The sequence below is a fragment of the Leptopilina heterotoma genome, unplaced genomic scaffold, assembly GCF_015476425.1.
Source record: "Leptopilina heterotoma isolate Lh14 unplaced genomic scaffold, ASM1547642v1 Lhet_165, whole genome shotgun sequence".
Taxonomy (NCBI): domain Eukaryota; kingdom Metazoa; phylum Arthropoda; class Insecta; order Hymenoptera; family Figitidae; genus Leptopilina; species Leptopilina heterotoma.
Genome location: NW_025110881.1, coordinates 217,730 through 238,610, shown reverse-complemented (window position 1 = coordinate 238,610; position 20,881 = coordinate 217,730). Strand labels below are relative to the sequence as shown.

The 20,881-nt window shown below is 25.7% G+C and overlaps 2 protein-coding genes across 4 annotated transcripts in view; one reads left to right on the top strand and one right to left on the bottom strand.

The window, feature by feature from the left end:
- LOC122499074 (SUN domain-containing ossification factor) overlaps nt 1-6,639 on the top strand; it is a 176,896-nt gene extending 170,257 nt beyond the window's left edge. For all 3 annotated transcript variants that reach the window (XM_043607142.1, XM_043607143.1, XM_043607144.1), the window contains 2 exons: nt 767-1,957; nt 3,140-6,639. In XM_043607142.1, the coding sequence (XP_043463077.1) occupies nt 767-1,957; nt 3,140-3,202 (1,254 nt within the window). In that variant the 3' untranslated portion in view covers nt 3,203-6,639. The remainder of the gene's footprint in view (nt 1-766; nt 1,958-3,139) is intronic.
- Nucleotides 6,640-7,936: 1,297 nt separating this feature from the next.
- On the bottom strand, nt 7,937-15,098 carry LOC122499075 (eEF1A lysine and N-terminal methyltransferase homolog). Its single transcript, XM_043607146.1, has 8 exons — nt 14,962-15,098; nt 14,774-14,896; nt 11,324-11,540; nt 10,776-10,994; nt 9,843-10,099; nt 9,236-9,600; nt 8,904-9,085; nt 7,937-8,662 (listed from the first exon to the last, which is right to left on the bottom strand). The coding sequence occupies exons 1-8, from the start codon at nt 15,051-15,053 to the stop codon at nt 8,117-8,119; spliced, it is 2,001 nt and encodes a 666-aa protein (XP_043463081.1). The 5' UTR covers nt 15,054-15,098; the 3' UTR covers nt 7,937-8,116.
- Nucleotides 15,099-20,881: the final 5,783 nt, after the last annotated feature.

Below are 20,881 nucleotides of genomic sequence, written 5' to 3'. Positions count from 1 at the left end.
TGTACCTCTACTTTTGACGAACTACTCTTCATTAACAGTTCATCAAAAATTCATTAACTTTGTTTCAGTTTTTCGTTGACGTTCGCCATTTCTAATCAAAAGTGAATGAAAATTTTGAAATTTTGTGTCCCATCCAAAAGTGATATACTAGTTCACGAGAGATTCGTGAACTTTTTTTTCCGTGTATGAGTAAAGTGCAAGATTTTACTTTGATTTTAATCTCTTATCATATATTTTTTAAAAATGTAATATAACAAATCATTTTAAATTTCGCGGTCAGTGGTACCAAACAAAATTTCAATAAAAAATTTTTGTTTCGACGTGTCATGTTCTTCAAACCAAACGACGATATGTCATGTTTTTCAAATCAAATCCGTGGTATCATGTTTTTCAACGCTAATCCGAGGTATCATGATTTTACACCCAGCAAGCGATATGATGTAAAACTATTTTCACGTATTATCCCGTTACGTTTTGTTTTTATTGAATTACGTGCACGTGATTTGAATGTTTTTTGTTCAAGACAAATAAAAAAAAAATAAAATTTAAAAATTAATTAATTATTTTTAATTTTTAATTTTTTTTTTTTTTTTAATTTATTCCAATAAAATTAGAAATGAGATTAGATATTAATTTTAGAAAACGTTGGAAAACAATTTTGAAAAAAAAAATTATTATCCATCAGATTACTTTTTTATCTGTTAATTTTCTATAAATTTTTTCCATTAGCTTTGGTACTCGATATTAATGAATTGTTTATTTTTAGGCACTCGAACGTAATATGTCACTGAGTGGTCAATATTTGGAAGAATTGAGTCGAAGATATAAAAAGCAAGTGGAAGAAATGCAACGCTCTCTCGAACGTGCAACGTCAGCAATGAGCGAAGAATCGCGTAAAGGCGAAGAACGTGATTTAAAAAGAATGGAGGAAATTGCAGCGCTTCGTGAAGTGATTAAAAGTCTTTCAATATCGGTAGAGAGTCTCGTTTACGATCGTGACAGTTGGCAAAGTAAATTATATTATCTCGGCGAACATGTCATTCTCATCTGTATAAATATCATTATCATCAGTTTCATTATTTCCTATTATCGAAGAACAATTGATTTCGATGATGAAGACGATGAAGATAGAGAAATAAATGTATTTACTGAAAATAAAATAAAAACTCGTCGAAAACCCACTGATTTTCTCAGGGAAAAAACAGTTTTACCGAAAAAATCCAAGAAACGAAGACCTAGTGAAATTGCCAATAATATTGCCGGCACATATGAAGAATTAATGATTGAAGATCAAAGATTAGTGACAAATTCACGTAAAGAGAAGAAGAGAAAACGAAAAAGGGAATTAACATTTAAAATCTCCAATGGAGACACCAAAGGTAACATTGTACGTTACAAAGAAGTTTTTAGTAATAATTTACCACCGAGAAAAATTTCTTCAAGTTCAATCGTTGCGAAGGAAATGGTAAATTTAAATGATAATAAACCTGATTCTACGTCTGAAAATAGGGTTAATGATAATCTCACGAATAGAATTGAAATTCTATCAACAGAATTAGATGATAGTGATCGAAATTCTTCAATACCAAATGAAATAAATTCAAATAAAACTATTTATACAGTGTCAAGTAATGAAGTTGAAGCCGAACCCATTAAAAAGGGGTTCAAATCGAAATTATCGTCACCATCGTTTATGAAAACGGCACTTGGATCCCGTAGTAAAAGATTTTCATCGTCGAGGAATAATGAACGAAAATCGGAAATTTCAGATAGAAATAAATTTAGAATTCAGGAGAATAATTCTAGTCTTCGAATAACAACAACAACAACAACAACTGCTGATGGACATTTAAATGGTTCAACGGCCAATGGTTATGCGGATGAGAGTGACCGAAGTAGTAGTGCAACGCCAAATTCGGAAAAAAAAGAAAAGAAAAGTACTGGCTTGAGGAAAATGGTGAGAAAATTGTTTTGATTGAAAGTTTTTTCTAATTGCAAAAATTGAAGTGAGAGGACATTTTTGAATAAGAGACATTGAAAGACAGTGAAGAAAGACTGTACATATTGTAGAGTGCCATTTGATAATTTTTCATCAAATGAATTAGAGAAGAGAAAATTTGTCACGGTATTTTCGCTAGATCTTCACTTTTATAAGCTTTTTTGCTCATAATTCAAGTCATTTCTCATTTTACAGTGCTAATTTTTCTTTCTTCATTAATTAGCAATATTATACTTGAGCCAAACAAATTTAGTACATAAATTAAAACGTATTTTTCTTTTAATTTTAGTCAACTATTAGAAAAAATATTTTTATTTAAAAAAATGCAATTTTAATTAAATTTAAAAAGTATTTGCCTTATTTTTTATTCATTTTATTTAAAAATAATTCAGTTTTAGTAAAATTAAATTTTTAATTTTCATTAAATTCAGAGATTTTTCTACATTTTAATTTTTTTCTTAATCCTAATTAGTCAAAATTTATAGGTATAAAAATAATTCAATTTTAGTAAATTAAAATTTTTCTATTATTTAAATTTAATAAAATATTACAATTTTTAGTGAAATTTTTAGTTATTATAAAATTACTTTTTTAATTCTAATTGAATTAAAAATTGCTTGTTAAAATTAGACACTGTAAATTATAGAAATTGCTTTTCTAGGTAGGGAGATAAATTATTAATATTTTTAGATCAATTTTTTCGCATTAAAAGCATGTGTCACGTACATGCACCAATCGAAAGATATAAAAATATTTTTTGTTTTTTTTTTAAATTAATTAAATTTTTAAATAACTTAATAATTGAAATAAGAAAAGAGAATAAAAAGTGTATAATTTTTTTAATTGAATTACTTTAATAATTCAAATTAAATAAATCAGTGAACTTGAATTTCATACTTTTGTTATATTCAAAAATATATAGGTAAGAATTTGTCTTACATAAAGTTTACTTACAAATTTATTTATAATAAACTTTATTTATTATAAAGTTTTTTCTATTTTCATTTTTATTAAAGTTTTATCGACAACGCTTTAAGTGACACATCTCATAAAAAAGTCTCTAATAATGATAAATTCGTAATTGCTTTGAAATGTATCTATATATAATTTGGGTTTTTTTTCCTTTTTTGAATATTTCAGGAGAATCAAAATTTAAAAGAAGAGAAGGTACAGAAAAGGAGACAAAATAACAGTGGTATTTAAAAGAAAAAAATACTTGTGAGACCATGATTGATATAAATTCATTTCACAATTGCAATTTAAATATTACGCAAATATATTTTCGGGTTTGAAATGTATTTTTGAGAATATTTTATTAAATAATTTCAAAAATTATTTTTTTATAAAAACTATTTCAAAACACGAAATAAATTACTTTTATCTGTGGGTTTGTGTACGTGTATGTGTATGTGTGCGGAAAAAAAAGGAAAATTTATCACCCGATTGACTATAGATATTTAAAAATGACTGTAGATACATTAGACTAGGTAGGATATCAAATTAACTCAATGACGATGACTAATAAATATCGATTTGAAGAAAAAAAGAGTAAGAGAATGATCTTTGCACAATATTATTAAACGATCATTCTAATTACTAATCTATATTAATTACCAAAGAGAGTTTTTCTTTTTTTTAATATAATAATAAAAGCAGAATGAATTTGTTTTGATGAATCTCTAAAAAATATTCCGGATATTTTTATTGGAAAATTGCCTTGTAAAAAAATATTCGGAATTAATTTTTATTATTATTATTTACTGAATAAATAATAATGATACTTATTCAACACTAAGTTTTATCATGAACGCACAATGTGTTTTTTGGATTAATGAAAATGTGTAATATATTGATTCAAGTTAGTCATTTTTATCAATTCAGAGCAGTTAGAAAGAAATTGTTTGGTCTTTTAGAAAATAGAAACTAGTCAATAACAAAAATTCGTCTCTAAAGATTTCATTTTTAAATTTTTATTTTCTTAAAAGGAGAAAGTCTACTGTCAATTTAGTTTCTTTTTTTTAAAGTAATGAAATGTGAAGAGTAAACCTTGCCTGAATATATATATCGTAATTTTGCAGTAATACTCTCTGTGATAATTTGCTCCACAATTAAATGCAAATGAAAAAATGAAAAAAATATTTCTTTTTTGTAAAGAAATAGGAGCGTTGATCTGAATACTTAAATTCTGCATGAAGAGCGTTATTTACGATTAATGTGCATTTATTGATAACTTTTTGTTTTAATATTCAATCAATTTTGAGTCGATATATGAAAGTTTATGTTGTTCTTCGAATAACGTATTACGTTTTACATGATTGAGTTATCGCCGCAATCATTATTTAAATACGTAAATATAAATTATTCTCAATATTGTCGTGTGTGAATTGTAAAATTATTATTTTTTCTATTTATAGCAAATTTACGGAATAATTTTTTTGTTTTTAGTAACGTACTTATTTTCCATTAGTGTGCATAATACGATATACAAGAAAATGTTTTATGTTAATGAAAAATGTACGCTTGCGGTTTTTTTTCTTTAATTTTTTTCTCTTTCAAAAATTGTAGGCAATTTTTTTTGCAAAAGTCTTAGATAAACAGAAATTTTACTATTAGGGCAATTGAAAAGATATTTAAAAAATTACATTTTTTTTATCTTTTCTTTAAATTTTGAATATTTGTTTTTTGGGGAAAAACTATTGCTAGTTAATTGCCTGGAATTTTTCAAGTTCTCACTTGGCAGATCCAATTATAAAATTATAACAATGACAATATAAAATAAAAAACTAAATATACAACATTTTGGTTTAATGTAGCGTCATCTCTTTTTGATAATTAAATATCAGGAAGAAGATTTTCTTTAATAAAGTTGAAAATTTATTGATAAAATAGCCCAATGAGAAAATTATTTTACTTGAAATTTTAAAGTACCTAGTACTTAAGTTCCTCGTATTTTTTTTAGCTATTATAATTATTACTTACAAAATAAACAGTATTACGCATATGTTTTAATTTTCCATACTTGTAAGCTTAGTTTTCACTAGATTTTTTTTCCAATTCAATTTACCGTAAAATCTGTCAATTTTCCTTCTATTAGAAAAGTATTAAATCACAAATAAATTCGGCGTAAAACAATTGAAAAGCAATGCCAATAATTATAAAAGCAAATATTTTATTTGTAAATAATTCCTTATTTATTGTAGAAAAAAACTATTTTTTCCGAGTAAAGAAATTTTTAAATGGCTATTTTACCAATATTAGAAAATAAAATAAAATATTGTAAATATGCATCAGCATCCCGTGTAGAAATTTACCGTGGAAGTGTATGAGAAACTGTCCAGTTGCGCTAGATTCAATCTAGCAACTAGATGGAAAAAATGGACAGGCTTGAACGAGGGATGCAACGTCAAGATTTTGTGCAGTTATTTTGTCTAGTCCTTGTCTAGTAAAATAAATCATTCCTAGCCAGTTCCTCGATATTAAAATAATCAGTTTCTACATACTGGGAATAATTGTTAGGTTTATAAATAATAAAAGAATATTTTTCAACTTTACTCTTTTGTTTGTTTAACTTTTAAACAAACAAAAGAGTTATACAAAAGTATTTGTTATTATCACAATTTCTCTTACAATTATTTTTGAAATTAATAAATTGTAACTAATTTTGCTACATTGGATTTTTTCTTTAAAACACAAACACATTCACTATAAAGATTCGTACTTGTATACCGATAATAAAATGAATTGTATATTATATTGTTGCAATCACAAAAAATTCACTTAAAATTACCAAAGTTTTATTACTTATTATGAACATTATAATATGAAAAACAATCTGAGACTATGAATGATGACATCACATGTCCTTTTTCTAATAAATCTTCTTTTCGCTGTAATATATTTAAACTTGTACACTGTCCCTGTTCAAAAATGGAAAACTGAAAACTTTTTACTAGATTTGTAAATTTGATTCTATCTTCAAGGCCTTTCTCCAATAGGTTTTAAAAAGTGTGCGAATGACTGCGTCTGCGTCGGTTGCTATAGCAACACATGCTAAAATCAACGCAACGCAGTCATTCGCACACTTTTTAAAACCTATTGGAGAAAGGCCTTCAAGGAGAGTCCAGAATAGAGTCGACGTCGGTATAAACGCGCTGATACTAACGCGCTCCTCCTATGTATTCCATATGGACGAGCGCGTTACTATCAGAGCGTAGCTTAGTTGACTCTCAGAGCCACCTTCTCCACGAACTTGTACTAAATTCTTAAGTCAGCGTCCTAGACAGTGCCTAGCTAATTCTTGGACAACCTGCTATACGAACTTGTACTGAATTTTTAATTCAGTATCCTAGACAAATTTTAGCCAGATTCTAGACTGTCTTCATAGCGAAGAAAATAAAGGGGAAAACTGTACATTAACATTTCGGGGCCAGGACAGTTTTTTCAGAATAATTTTCCACGACAAATGCTATCTAGCTGTAGTCTATTTCTAGGAAGGCCACGACAAATTTCTACACGGGATTATTCTATTTACTGTAAAAATTAAAACTGTTAAAAATTCGATTTGCTTTTGAAGCAAATTTCGATATACATCGTTAGTTGTAAACAATTATTTATTAATCCATAAGGCTGTTATACATAAAGAGAAAAAAAAGAGTGCATTCATTTTAAAAAGTCGGCTCTCCCCGTGTTGATTGTTCAAATCGTATCTGCAATATTGCTCGGTGTAAATGTGACATTAACGATATTTATATAGAGAAAAAATAATAATTAAAATAATATTTAAGACACGTGTGTGAAAATATGATTTATATTCTAACAAGTGAGGTTAACAAAATTAAAAAAATTTGTTCAACTGGAATTAAATTGTTTATTTTACTTTGTGTGTGTGTGTGTGTATGTTTTTTTGTTTCGTCTGTTGTATTTGATAAATATGCTTCTTATCGTATGTCTGCGAATTTTAAACAGAATGAAAAATAAAGTTGCCAAAATGTATAAGTAGTATTACTTTGTTCTTCAGTAGGTATTATTATCATTTTTCTTTATAATTTATTAAATAATCCCGATTCCACGAGAAATTTTGTTTATAAAATAAATTTCCTTAAAAATTTGAATAAAATTCTTGGAAAAAAATTTGATATAATTTGTTTCTTAGAGTGTAATAATTATTTTCAATTCATTTTTAATTACATTTCTTGAATGAATTTAATTATTATAAAAAATTTTAATGCTTTTAAATTTTAATGCTCTTTATAAGAATTCAAATTTAAGAAATATTCAACTATTCAATAAATTATTTATTTTTGTATTTGAAAAATTTCATTCTCGTAGAACTTTCTAATAAGAATTGATTTAGAATTGAATAAAATAAAATGATTAAAGTTTTGAATAAAAATAAATAAATTTATTAATTTCATCAAAAAAATGATTGAATTTTGAAAGAATTACTTTTGTAATTTTTAGAAATAGTTACATTGAAATCATTTGAAATATTTTAATTCTTGTAGACAAAATAAATAGGTAGGTATTTAAATATTTATTTAAAAAAATTATTCTATTTTTGAATGTAATTATGAAATTATAAAAAAATTGAGTCGTCAAGTTTAATTTTTCGATAGCTATACTTTTTTAAAATTAATTATAGAGTACGAATTCTTTTCTTGAGACACTTTAAATTGATTTTGAAGTATGAAATTTTTAAATTTAGTTATTTGTTAATAAAAAGTTTTTTATCTATAAAAATTCAGTGAAATGAGCAATACGCCTAGTGTTAGATAAAAAACAATTAATTCTTTAAATACTTCTCAATAATATTATTTTATAAATTAATCCTAATTTTTTTGTAGATATTTCATAAATATTTGTATTCATTCATATTTATTACATGGTTTTATGTACATACAATAATTATTGTTTTAATATAAAAAATTTTTAGACAAATTTTACAAAATATTGTTCTCATATTTTGTAGAAGAAATATTTTTTTACAAAAAATGTGTAACAAATTGTTACCCTTCTTTCAAAATACATTTATATAATTTTTATTATAAAAAATTTCATTCAATAGAAAATTTAAACTTTATTTTAAATTATGTTTGCAAAAAAATATAATAAACAAAATCATTTTTCAATGGAAAAAGTTTCAAAAATTTTCGAAACGTTTATTAAATTGTCAGTGGATAATTTTTGCTCGTTCGCTTGTTTATTTAAATTAATAGCTGCCGTTTTTATCCTACTATTCCATTCGTCAATTACGTATGAATTCATGGAAGATATAATTACTTCATTCACATCGCTTTCAAGTGAACAACTCGAAACAAATTTAAAGACATTTTTAAGATTATCAATGACACCTTGTCTAAGGGCTTGATTTCTTACAACGAGATTTAAAATAAAAAGTCCATCATTCGTGAGAGTTTTTACAACTGTATTTAATACAGAATCTTCAATGAATTGTTTTGGTGGACAACTCATTCCCAATGATACATCTTTATTATCGACATCAAATAAAATTGCGTCAAATTTTCTTTTATTCTCAGCAGAATCGTGAAGAAATTTAATTCCATCTGCTATTTCTACTTTTAGATTTTCAGTTTGAACTAAACCAAAATATTCTGTCGCTATTTTCAATATCTCCTTGTCAATCTCAACTGCCGTTATTTTTAACTGTAATTAAATTAAAGATTTGAATAATAAATATTCAACCTATTTAAAATTTTAATTGATGAGCAAGTTTGTTATGTGCGAAATGAAACAAAGGTTTCATTTCAATTCAAGTGATCTAATTAAAAAAATGGATTTATAAGGTTTTGAAAACTGGCCCTTCAATTATTAATGTAAATTAAATATTTTGTAAAGAAAGAGAAAAATTTAGTAAAAGTTATTCCATAAAATTGAAAATATGTACCTTTGGAAAACAGTGGGTCAAAAAAGTGCAAAGACCACCACCACCTAGACCAACGACAAGTGCTTCTGGATCAGTTTTTATACTTGTCAATGAACTTACAGCAAGGCTCATACTAATATGATGCTCACAAGCTAAAAATCCGGGATCAACAATTTTCTTCATTTTTCCTCTTCTGGACTTTGCTAAAAATAAATAAACAATTAAATTGGTAATTAATTAAATTACCAATTTAATTAATAAATATTAATTACATAATTACTAAGAATATTTATTCAATTCACAATTTTGAAAACGAAACGTTTTTCTTTGTGCTATTGAAAAGATAATCTTACTTATTTTTATTCTTGCTTCACTTTGAATAGTAAATTGATTATTTAAAAAAAGTAATCGTCTGTATATAACGGAATTTTCATCTTCTATTTCTTCCACGACATAAGCGCCACTCATTTCGCTTGTCCCTTCGCAACAAACAAGGCGCTTTCCAACATCAGAACCAAGAGACAAAAATGGAATTTCATTAGCGCCAAGTCCTATTGGAGCTAAATTGATGACACTGTCATTTATTTCCTTCTTCACTGCTTCCATATTATCGAATTTGTGTTCTCTACGCAATACCACAACAGCTAATCTATCTCTTTGCGTGCTTTTTAAAAGATGTTGTCTCCCTTCTTTTGTACTGAACAGCCAATCTGATTCTCTAATGAAAATTGTTGATTTAATTAAAAAATAATCATTAAATTTTTTATTAATATTAATTAGTAATTCATTAATTATTCTTTACTAATTCAACTAGGTATGTAGTTATTTTTTAATTGAATCAAATTATTAATTTACTTAATTTTTGTTATTTTTTTAAACAAAGAAATCAAGATGAAAAATATTGTGATCGAGGAAATATGTTTTGTGTCTTAATTTTATTTATTCGATTAAAAATATTACCTTCCTTGTGGAACTATAAAAGCCGCGTATGTTTTTTTACTTTTTGAAGGCTCATCGACGACATAAAGTGTATATCTTGGAATTGTTTCGCCTGGTCGATATAAATCGAGAGAGACTTCTCCCACGTCCGCGACACTTCCTTTATAAAGTGTATTACAAATTAGAGCCGATTCTTGAGTTGAATTAACTGCAGATATAATTTCTTCTATCGTCTGAACTCTTCTTGGTGGTCCATTGTCTAAAGCAATTTCTAGCACCTATAAATATAGTCAAACACTTTCCAGCAACAAATATTTATTACTATTTCTTTATTTACTTTTATAAATTATAAATATAATATACGCATAAAATTCTAATGGTTGTTTTCATTGGCTCCTTTATAAATATATTATTTTTAATTTATTATAAATATTATTTCCTTTAATTAATTTTTATTTATTATTTTTGGTGAAGATAAATTCGATCAATAGGAAGGTATCAAACATAAAAAAGGCTTATGTCATATTTAAAGTTGCGACGTTTCGATGGTGTGGTTTACCATCAGAATCATTACGATCAGTTTGACTTGATCGTTGTATCGAAATGACAGCATTCGTCGTGTGCTTGTCCGTTTTACGTTCACGTTTACGTGTTATTTATTTATTTGATTTTATGTTTATATTTATTTTTTTAATCTTGACTAGTTGAAATGTATTCTAAATTGTAATATTCAGCCTGAAGAGGATGGTAAACCACACCATCGAAACGTCGCAACTTTAAATATGACATAAGCCTTTTTTATGTTTGATACCTTCCTATTGATCGAATTTATCTTCACCAAATTACACATTCGGAAGGGAATTTTCTTTTTAATTTATTTATTATTTTTCAAAAATAATACTAATTGAAATCAAAATTCCTTATTATTTTTAAATTTATAAATAATTGAAATACCGGTTGGGATAATTTGTTGAATTTTGTCGCAACAACTATAAAAACGGGAATTGTAGAACCTTCTTCTTCCTTTGTTTTCATTTCTGCTTCAATACATCGTGACACTCGAAACATAAAACCTGCTGTGGGAAAGTAAGAAACTAATTTTTTTAAAATATGCTCTTGTAAAAGTGATATACACACGAATCTTCCTCCATTGCGTAAAACTCGATGAATTTCCTAAAAGTGAAAAAAATTTTTAATATTTTTTTAGCATGTATTTAAAATATTTATTTAATTTATTATAAATAGATATTAAAAAATTTTTAATAGGGTAGAGTGGGGTGAAAAGGCCAAGGTGTAAAAAAGCCATTTGAGTTTTATTTAAAAACTATTAAACCGATTTATCAGCTCTTTAGAATATAATTACTATTAGGTAATACGCAACTTTTGATTCTAGTTTGAATGAGTTGCTCTGCGCAAAAAATTTAAATGAATTGTGTAATCTACGAATAAATAAATAAATGATTTTTTAAAATACTAGATAATTGTAATATGAAGAAATATACTTGAAAAAATTTGTCGACTATTTCCAATGTTGCATCCGTAGTATCTGGCATAATTGCATCCAAAGTGCCTTTATCTAAAATGACGCTAAATTTCTCATCCGAATAAGTCATTTTAGAGACGTCCATTACCTCATAAGGAAGATCAGGTCTTTTCGATCTATTCCATTCCCTCATTTGTTTAATAACAACTTCAGATATATCAATATTTATCATATTTCTATAAAATAAAAGTTTACAAGTAATTTTCAAAATTTTGTTTTCATTTCATTTCATTGCATAGGGAGCGTTCACAAATGATGTCACGCAATTTTTCGGGATTTTAGACCCCCCCTCCCCCTGTCACGCAATTTCACATGTAAAAATACATTGTGTCACGTTTAATAGAGAACCCCCCCCCTGTCCCCAAAAACGTGACATCATTATTGTGAACGCTCTCATATGGCCATTTACCCTAATTAAGTTGCTTAATATTATTATCATAAATTTACAAAGATTTTTTCTAAAAAACCAAAAATTCCAGAATATGAAAATTTAATTTTTAATTTTAAACAATTATATTACAAAATAGTATTTTATATATCAATATTAAAAGAACACTAAACTGAAATTGAATTAAAAAATAATATTCAAAAAATCAATATTAATAAAATCGAAAGTAATTATGAACTATATTATATAAAAAATTATTTATTTATTTAACAAAATCAAGTTCCTAGAGCTTAAAGCCCTTCGAGGAACAAATATATATATATTAGGGTAGCCGTTAAAAACGACATTTTTGAATTTTGTCCATTTCCGGGTCTCATTTTGTCACAAATTGAAAAAAATTAGATACGTATTTTTTTATTTTTTTTAAAATTAATATTTAGTGGTGCCTGTAGGCTATTGAAATTTTGCATGTATTTTGCATGGGAAAAAAACTTTTTTTCGTAGATTTCCTGTAAAATCGTTGAAAATTTATTTATTTAGAAATTAACAGGCCGAAAAAAAGCCTTTAGATACAAATGAATACAATGAAAAAAGAAAAAAATGTGTTCGTAGACACTAGTTTTGTAATATTAGTGCTCGTTATTTAGTAATAAATTTTGTGCTCGAAGCTTCAAAGAAATCAATAGATGATACAGAATTAGCCTCACGAGAGACTCTACTAACATAAGAATTATAACCATAATTTGTCCTATGAATGCGAAAAATTAATATTTTTTGACTGGACTGCTCTGTTTATCTTCATAAATGTTCAAAGAATAATATACAATTTTATATATATTATATATATTTTGACTCCATCCTCCTTTGTTACACTTTCTACATAGTAAAAATTAGAAAATTACATGTTCTGTTACACTTAGATAGTTACACTCAGGAAAAAGGGTACATAAAAGTATGCTTCATTAGTTCACTTTAACTAATCGATTTATTAGAAATATTACTATTTGAATCAGAGATCGACTTTTTGTTATCAAAATAGTTATTTCTAATTAACTTAAATTTAGATAGAACTTTCACAAAAATTTTGTTGACTAATGGGATAAGATATTCCATAATTAAGTTTCATAAAAAATTATTAATTTTTTAAACATTATGCCCGCCATATTGGATCCGGCACCTTTAATTTTTGAAATCTGACTTCAGATTTGTAATCAGAGACCCCCAAAACCCCTTGACACCAAGTTTCCTAGAAATTGATTAATTTTAACATTTTCATGGCCGCCATATTGGATCCGCCATTTTGAATTTTTGAAATATGACTTCAGTTTTGTAATCAGCGACCTCAAAAACAATAGAAACCATGATTAGCACTTTAAATTTTTCTTTTTTTTAGAATTAATATTTTTTGCCAATAATAACCTATTTTGGTTTTTTTTGGTTAACTTTTGGGTTCTGTAAAAAATAGTTAACTTAACAAAATTTCATATGTTAAAAATTGTATATTATTCTTTGAACATTTATGAAGAGAAACAGAGTAGTCCAGTCAAAAATATTAATTTTCAACGATTTTACAGGAAATCTACGAAAAAAAGTTTTTTTCCCATGCAAAATACATGCAAAATTTCAATAGCCTACAGGCACCACTAAATATTAATTTAAAAAAAAATAAAAAAATACGTATCTAATTTTTTCAATTTGTGACAAAATGAGACCCGAAAATGGACAAAATTCAAAAATGTCGTTTTTAACGGCCACCCTAATATATATAAATAATTTTATTTCAGTAGATAACAATAAGTATAGTATATTTTAAATGGTATTTAATATAGTTGCGAAAAAGGTTGTAAAATTGGTTATTGTAAAACATTTAACAATGATAATAAATTTTTTAAAAAGTATATCGTAAAAAATAACAAAATTTTACCAATATGTTATATTTAACAAATTGTTTTTACATTTAAATAAGAAATCGAAAAACAATTTTTTAAATATGAATTGACTCGAAGCATCTCTAATGTTAACTAGTAACTTATTCCAAAGTAGCTCGTATGAGAAATAATTATGAGAAATCTCTCATACGAGCCTTTTTCGTAATGAGAAGTGTATATGTATACGAGGTGACTTTTAAAGCATTTTTATTAATGTAACACTATTTTAAAGTAAATGTAGATAATAGAAATGAATTTTCTCTTTTAAAACAAAGCTAAATTCATAAGGGAAATGAAGTTTTAAGAAAAAAAGGATAATTTTGTTCAAAAAATTTATTCACACTGAAAAAAGGTTAGAATTTGATAATTCCTTGTTTCTCTTACTTACCGACATTAGATATTTCTCGGATGCGGTAAGCACGATTTTGGATTAAATTTAATTATTTTATATAAGAACATTTATATAATAAATAAATAATAATATATTATTAATTAGTAATGAAGAAAAACTTATTTATTCTACCGCTAATACAAAATCGTGCTTACTGCATCCGAGAAATATCTAATGTCGGTAAGTAAGAGTAGCAAGGAATTATCAAATTCTAACCTTTTTTCAGTGTGAATAAATTTTTTGAACAAAATTATCCTTTTTTTCTTAAACTTCATTTCCCTTATGAATTTAGCTTTGTTTTAGATGAGATAATTCATTTCTATTATCTACGTTTACTTTAAAATAGTGTTACATTAATAAAAATGCTTTAAAAGTCACCTCGTATACAAGCATCTTACATCTATCCTCTCATTACGGAAAAGGCTCGTATGAGAGATTTCTCATATTTCTCATACGAGCTACCGAGCTCGTATACGAACTCCGCGGTCCGTGTATCGAATTTTTTTTACTGGGAGGTGCGATGGAAAGGTATTTTTAATACAGATTTTCTTTCTCGGAGTTTACTGCTAATTGATTCTTTAGCGTTCTTAAATTCGAGGAAATCATAAAGATATACCCAGGAATCTTATTATTAATAACATAGTATAGTAAATTTCCCATGAAATGTAAAAAATGTAATTGAATTGAAAGAATAAAACTTACTTGTAGCCAGCATCATAAAGATTCATACTAAGAGTGGAATTTCCACATCCAACAACAAGAATATCATCTTTGTGTTTTATATATTTAAATAAATATGAACATAATTCTGGATATTCGCCATACCTTGTAAACAAATAAATTATTAAAGTTAGAAATATAAATTATCTAAATTAGAATTAAATAATTACCATTCGAAAGATTTTTTTCCTCTTTTCTTAAAGAATGTATTCCAATAATCGGAAGTTTTAAATTCTTCATGAGATTTTGGTAACAGATTCATTGTTTTTCTTATGTATTTTTCGTATTTTTTAACGTTTTTAACACTAAGGTGTTAAAAATTGCAAAAACGTGACAGTAGAGTACCTAACCTGTTCAATTTGTTGATATTCGAAGAATGGTGTGTAGATTACTTTTTTACCGATTGAATTCAATTAAGTTCATTTAGTTCCACTTGTGCCCACTAGCGGGATGAGTAGAATTTACTGAAATTTACTGTGTTGACTGTAATCGATCCGAAAGGGACCAAAGATTTCATCCGAGTGTTTCAGAATTAAAATTAATATAATGTTTTTTTAAAACTTCGAGAGGTAGTGTTGTCCATTTTTTAGTGGATCTGCGTGTACAGAAATTCAAATCGTGATGAATAGTGAATTACATCATCTAATTGAAAAATAATAGATAATTGCATCAGTGAACTAATTAATTAGCATGTTAATGAAAAAATTAACTTAATATGAGCTTTTTCGTCTTTTTTCAGGATGTGCTGAAAATTAATATTCATGTCTTGCCTTTATTGTTATTGGTCAACTGTCGCATAAACACGCATAAAAACGTTGGAGAAATATAAACAAAATTTTGAGGTTAGTTTTTACTTTAATATTATTAATAATAATTACTTGTTTATTTTTGAAGCCCTTGTGCTACATTCAATATTAATATTTCGCTTGACTATTGTTTGACAAACATTGTTAATCACATTATGAATGTAAATCATACAATGTTCTATAAAATGTCCGTTCCCTTGGAATATATTTATAAAGGCAAATCCGAAAGTATTCTAATTTGCAAATTTCTAAACAACTGTTAATTATAGTTTATTTTGCAAAAATAATTAATGATTTTTTACATATCATAATAATTAAGTGGAAATTTTTTATTATATTTTATTTTATATTTATAATGATTTATTTTCAAAATATTCTTTCACCCTTTTGATTTTCTGATATTCATAAAATTATGCAACCTGTTATTCACGCTTGTATTCCGGGTTGCATATCGCCGGGTTGTGAATAAAAGACTAAATTATTTTGTTATATTCAGTACCAAATTTAAAAAGTTAAATATTTATTTATTCTCCACTGTAGACTTTGTACAAGATTATTAAAATAAAAACATAAATAATTCAATATTTTTGGAAGCCATAAAATTATTTTAATAAAAGATGTTTTGATTCTTCTGTTTGGCCTAATGGCTTCATTATCCTATATAAGAAATCTCTAAACGAAAATCTCTCGAAATATCTCGAAGTATTGGCGATTCAAACAGTTCAAGCAGCGCCACTGTTGGAACTAATATATGCAGGACAGCTGGTCTATGTTTCTGTTTGTTTACTTAAACTTTATAATTATTTTAATAAATAAACTGTATATTATACAATTAAATAAATTATTTTATTAAAATCATTACAAAGTTTAAGTAAACAAACAGAAACATAGACCAGCTGTCCTGCATATATTAGTTCCAACAGTGGCGCTGCTTGAACTGTTTGAATCGCCATATTGGTTGCTTTCACTCGTGAGCTATACTCAATTGGCTGAATTCATATTTTCTATCTTTGTATTTTAAACACTTGAAATAGAGAGGTTCATTCACTATACGAACATATACTTACACATTAAAATAAAAGTAGTGTACGTAAGAGGGCTATATTCCCTTTATCCAAATCTTTTTCATCATCTTCGTCTTTCAAGTACTTAAAAAAATAGTCTCAATCTATTTTGGAAATACGTTCGTGAAAATCGTTATCTTAATTAACGCGCGATTCCTTCAGATATATTATTGACGTAATAAAGTGATTTAATCCAATTAAATAAATTATAAATTAATAAATTATTATTGATAAGAAATTATTTAGATAAATATAATTGTTAAATAAATTTAATTGAATTAATTTTTAAATGATTAAGTTTTATATATTTAATTTATGTAAATAATATTAATATTTAATTTATTCTAATATAAAATATTTAAAATTGTTAAAATTAAATGTTAGAAAATGTTATGAAAGATTAAATTCAATATAAAAATTTTATACATATTTTAATAACTAATAAAATAATTAATATTTTACTAATGTCTTTCATTGCAGATAATAAAACGTATATTTATCTGCTTCATCTGAGAAGTGTGAAATTTAAAAAGATTAATTCTAAAAGAAATTGTTAAAGAAATACATAAACCAACAGAGAAAAGAAGGTCAGAAGAAACTGACAACATTAATAATAAATAAAAGTGTTTGGTTATTAAAAGAATTTTATTATTATATAACGTTTTGAAATTAATAATAATTATATTATTGATTTAAAATAAAATATACACTACAGTCAGAAATTGTCGGTACGAACGACGGGCGAGCTAAGAAAAATTGCTGCTGAAATTAAATTAACATAGTTTATTGTTACAAAATGATAGAAACTTGGTTCTTAGATTGTTTGAAAGCCTATTAAATTCCTTTGACTGATATATAAATAAATATTATTTTATATTTTTCAGAGATTTTATCACCTAAGATATTTAAAAAAAATTGATTAATTTTTCAATTTTCGTGTAATATATGTTTGTGTGTCTGCACAGTCTAGAAAAATGGGGAGCAAAATTAAAAACTCTTAAGAGTCTTATAATATAACATAATCATTATAGTCTCAGCTTTTATTTAAGTCATCTTTGAAATTTAAAATTTATTCAACAGTTTTTGAAACATCTAAAAAATATCCAAGTATGTTTTTCTAAAATTTGATTTGATTCCGAATCCTCTAAACTGAATGCATATTTTTCTCTTATATATGGTATAAAAATTAATACTCTTCACTTTAGAGGATTTTTCTCTCGCATATTATTTACTAATTACGATTATGAACTTATGAAGGAAAGTTAATTTGATGCACTGAATTAAATGTTTTTAATTAAATAAATATAATTAAAAACTAATAGTTAATTACTTACAATTATTAATATATTTATTCCTTTATTTATTTCATTTGAATTCAATTTTTCTGACATTTGAACATCAAAAAATTGTTTTGTTCTATTATTAACCACCAAAGAATAAAAATAATATACATTAAATTGGAATATTTTCCTTTGGAGAAGAAAACTTTAGAGGATATTAGAAGAGGATTTTTTCTTTAACTATGAGATTACTCTTTTTAGGGTGCACGAAATTAGAAAAATTAATCAATTTTTTCAAAATGTCTTAGGAGATAAATCTCTCAAAAATATAAAATAATATTTATTTACATATCAGTCGACGCAGAATTTAATAGGCTTTCAAACATAATATTTTTAAACATATTTTTTGTTTAAACCAAAACAGAAAATACATTATAATTAAATATAATTATTCAAATAAATAATACTTTTGAATGAAAGCAGTAGATATTTTCTATTTTAACTTATAAACTAATTTCAATTACAAAATCATCTAAAATTATTTTTGTATTTGAATTAAGTATAATGTTTTCTTAGTGAAGTAGCTATCATTTTCCAATAATAAACTATGTTAATTTAATTTCAGCAGCAATTTTTCTTAGCTCGCCCGTCGTTCGTACTGACAATTTCTGACGGTATATTGTATTTTAAAATTTATTTATTATTAATTTTTTTATTATCCTACAATTTTGTGTTATGAATAATTATTAATAAGGGTGTCCAGCGGTCAGGGAAGTCAGGGAATTTTAATCAAAATCAGGAAATTTTTTTAAAATTTCATGAGAAATCGATTTTTTTTATTTTTTAAATTTTCAGTCGACCAGATACTTGAATGAGTGAATTACTTTCGTTTATTGGTTCTCTTTCATTTTTGAAATCATCATCAAAAGGCTTTTCTAATTTGGAAAACTTTGTGAAAATGATTTTAATTTTATCTCATGGGAACGCGGCTTTAGATCGTGGTTTTTCAATAAACAAATAATTAGATTATTTTATCTTTGTTTTTTTTAGATTTTATGTGTGTAATATTTTGTTTACAACAAAAGAAGGTTTATAATGATGATAAATAAAGTGTTTAAGTTCACTATCATAAAACTACGTTAATATTTACCAGCTCACATAATTCTTTTTGTTAAAGATTTGTTATAAAAAAGGGAAGGGAAGAGTCAAGGGAAAGTCAGGAAATTTTTTTCTTAGTACTTGCAGGACACCCTGAATTAATTATAAAATAAATGTATATGAGTATTTTATAAGTAAATAAAATTTATTTTTGAATAAATACCAAGAACCGTTTCGAAATTTTAGTTTCGTTTTAGTTCCTGATTTTCAGTTTCCGTCATTTTTAACTGATTTTCAGTTTAATTCCACTGATTCAAATCGCGAGAATAAAGTCACTGATTCTTAGTCAAATTTCACTAATCTTAAGTAGGAATTTCACTGATTCTGATTTAGAGAGTAAATTTTAATAAAATTAGGCCTAATTTTTGATGATTTTGTTCGTATTACTTCATGTAATAAATGTTTTTTATAATAAACAAAATATGATCATTTATTTTATATAAATATGTCTATTTTTTATAAATTATGTTTAATTATTTGATTTTTTAATTATGTTTTGAAAATTAATTTTTCATCGTCAAACTCAAAACACTGTTGGCGCGCGCAATTTGTCGTCTAGTATATTTATATTTACAATAAGATGACGCGTTTCGACATGGAATACCACATCCTCATCAGATCTACAATGATAATTTACTACAATATAACATATATACAGACAGCATGTTGGAGAACATTTACGAAATATAAGATTTCTTTGTTTATATAATATAATTGCTTGAAAAAATTTTGTTTTTTCGCAGCCATAAGGAAACGTCTCTGGTTAAATATTTAAAAAAAAATATATATTTCCTTATGTTTGTTTCCTTATGGCTGCGAAAAAACAAAATTTTTTCAAGCAATTACCGTCAAACAGGCTAACTTCGGACAGTTTTTGATGTTTTTTATTAATATCTTTTATAATTTAATACCCAGAGGTTTGGCATTTAGAATATATAATCTTTAGGGTCTTGTGTAGTGATATTTGTAATTAAATTTTTTTTATTTATCTCTGTTATTTTCTTTGAAGTGAAAAACAAGTGTCCGGAGTTAACCTTCAAAGTGGGGTAACTTCGGACACCGTGTAATTTTTTGGGTAATTTAAAATTATTTTGAATAATTATATTATTTAATTATTTTTGTTTTAAGAAGAATCTATTTTATAGTTCTCTGACAATTTTTATAATTTTTTTACAAAAACAAACTAATTAAATTGAATTAATGGAACATTTAAAAAATGAACATTATAAAAAATTTATTGCTTTTAATTTATTTTTTTAGACATAATAATATAATACAATTTGATACTGTAAACAAGATATATATATTTTTTAAGCAATTTTAAACATGTAACAAAAGTAAACTTTAATCACTTTAACTTAATTGGCTGTAATCAATGCCAGAAAACGTGTATCTGCCTCTTCCAATGTTTTTTTCTCGAACGACTCATTTGATGTTGATCCTTGAAACTGTTTCAATGATTGGAACATTCGGAAAGGTGAAATAGATGTTTTTCGGATTATTCTTTTTACGCATAAACTTAACCTCGTATTCTTCCTCTGATATTATATTCACAAGTTGTCCTAAACATTTCTTCTCTGATCCATCTGCATTTCTGAGACTCGGAATCATTGCTGAGGAATCTATCACGATAATAAATTGGCCTTCTTTTAAAACTTCTTCATCACCATTTTGAGTTCCTACGTCATCATTTTCTCTTTCACAAATTGGTGAATTTGGATCATCATCTTCTAAGACTGATAGGTCATCTAAACCGACACTGGTTCCTGGCGCAACTTTCAT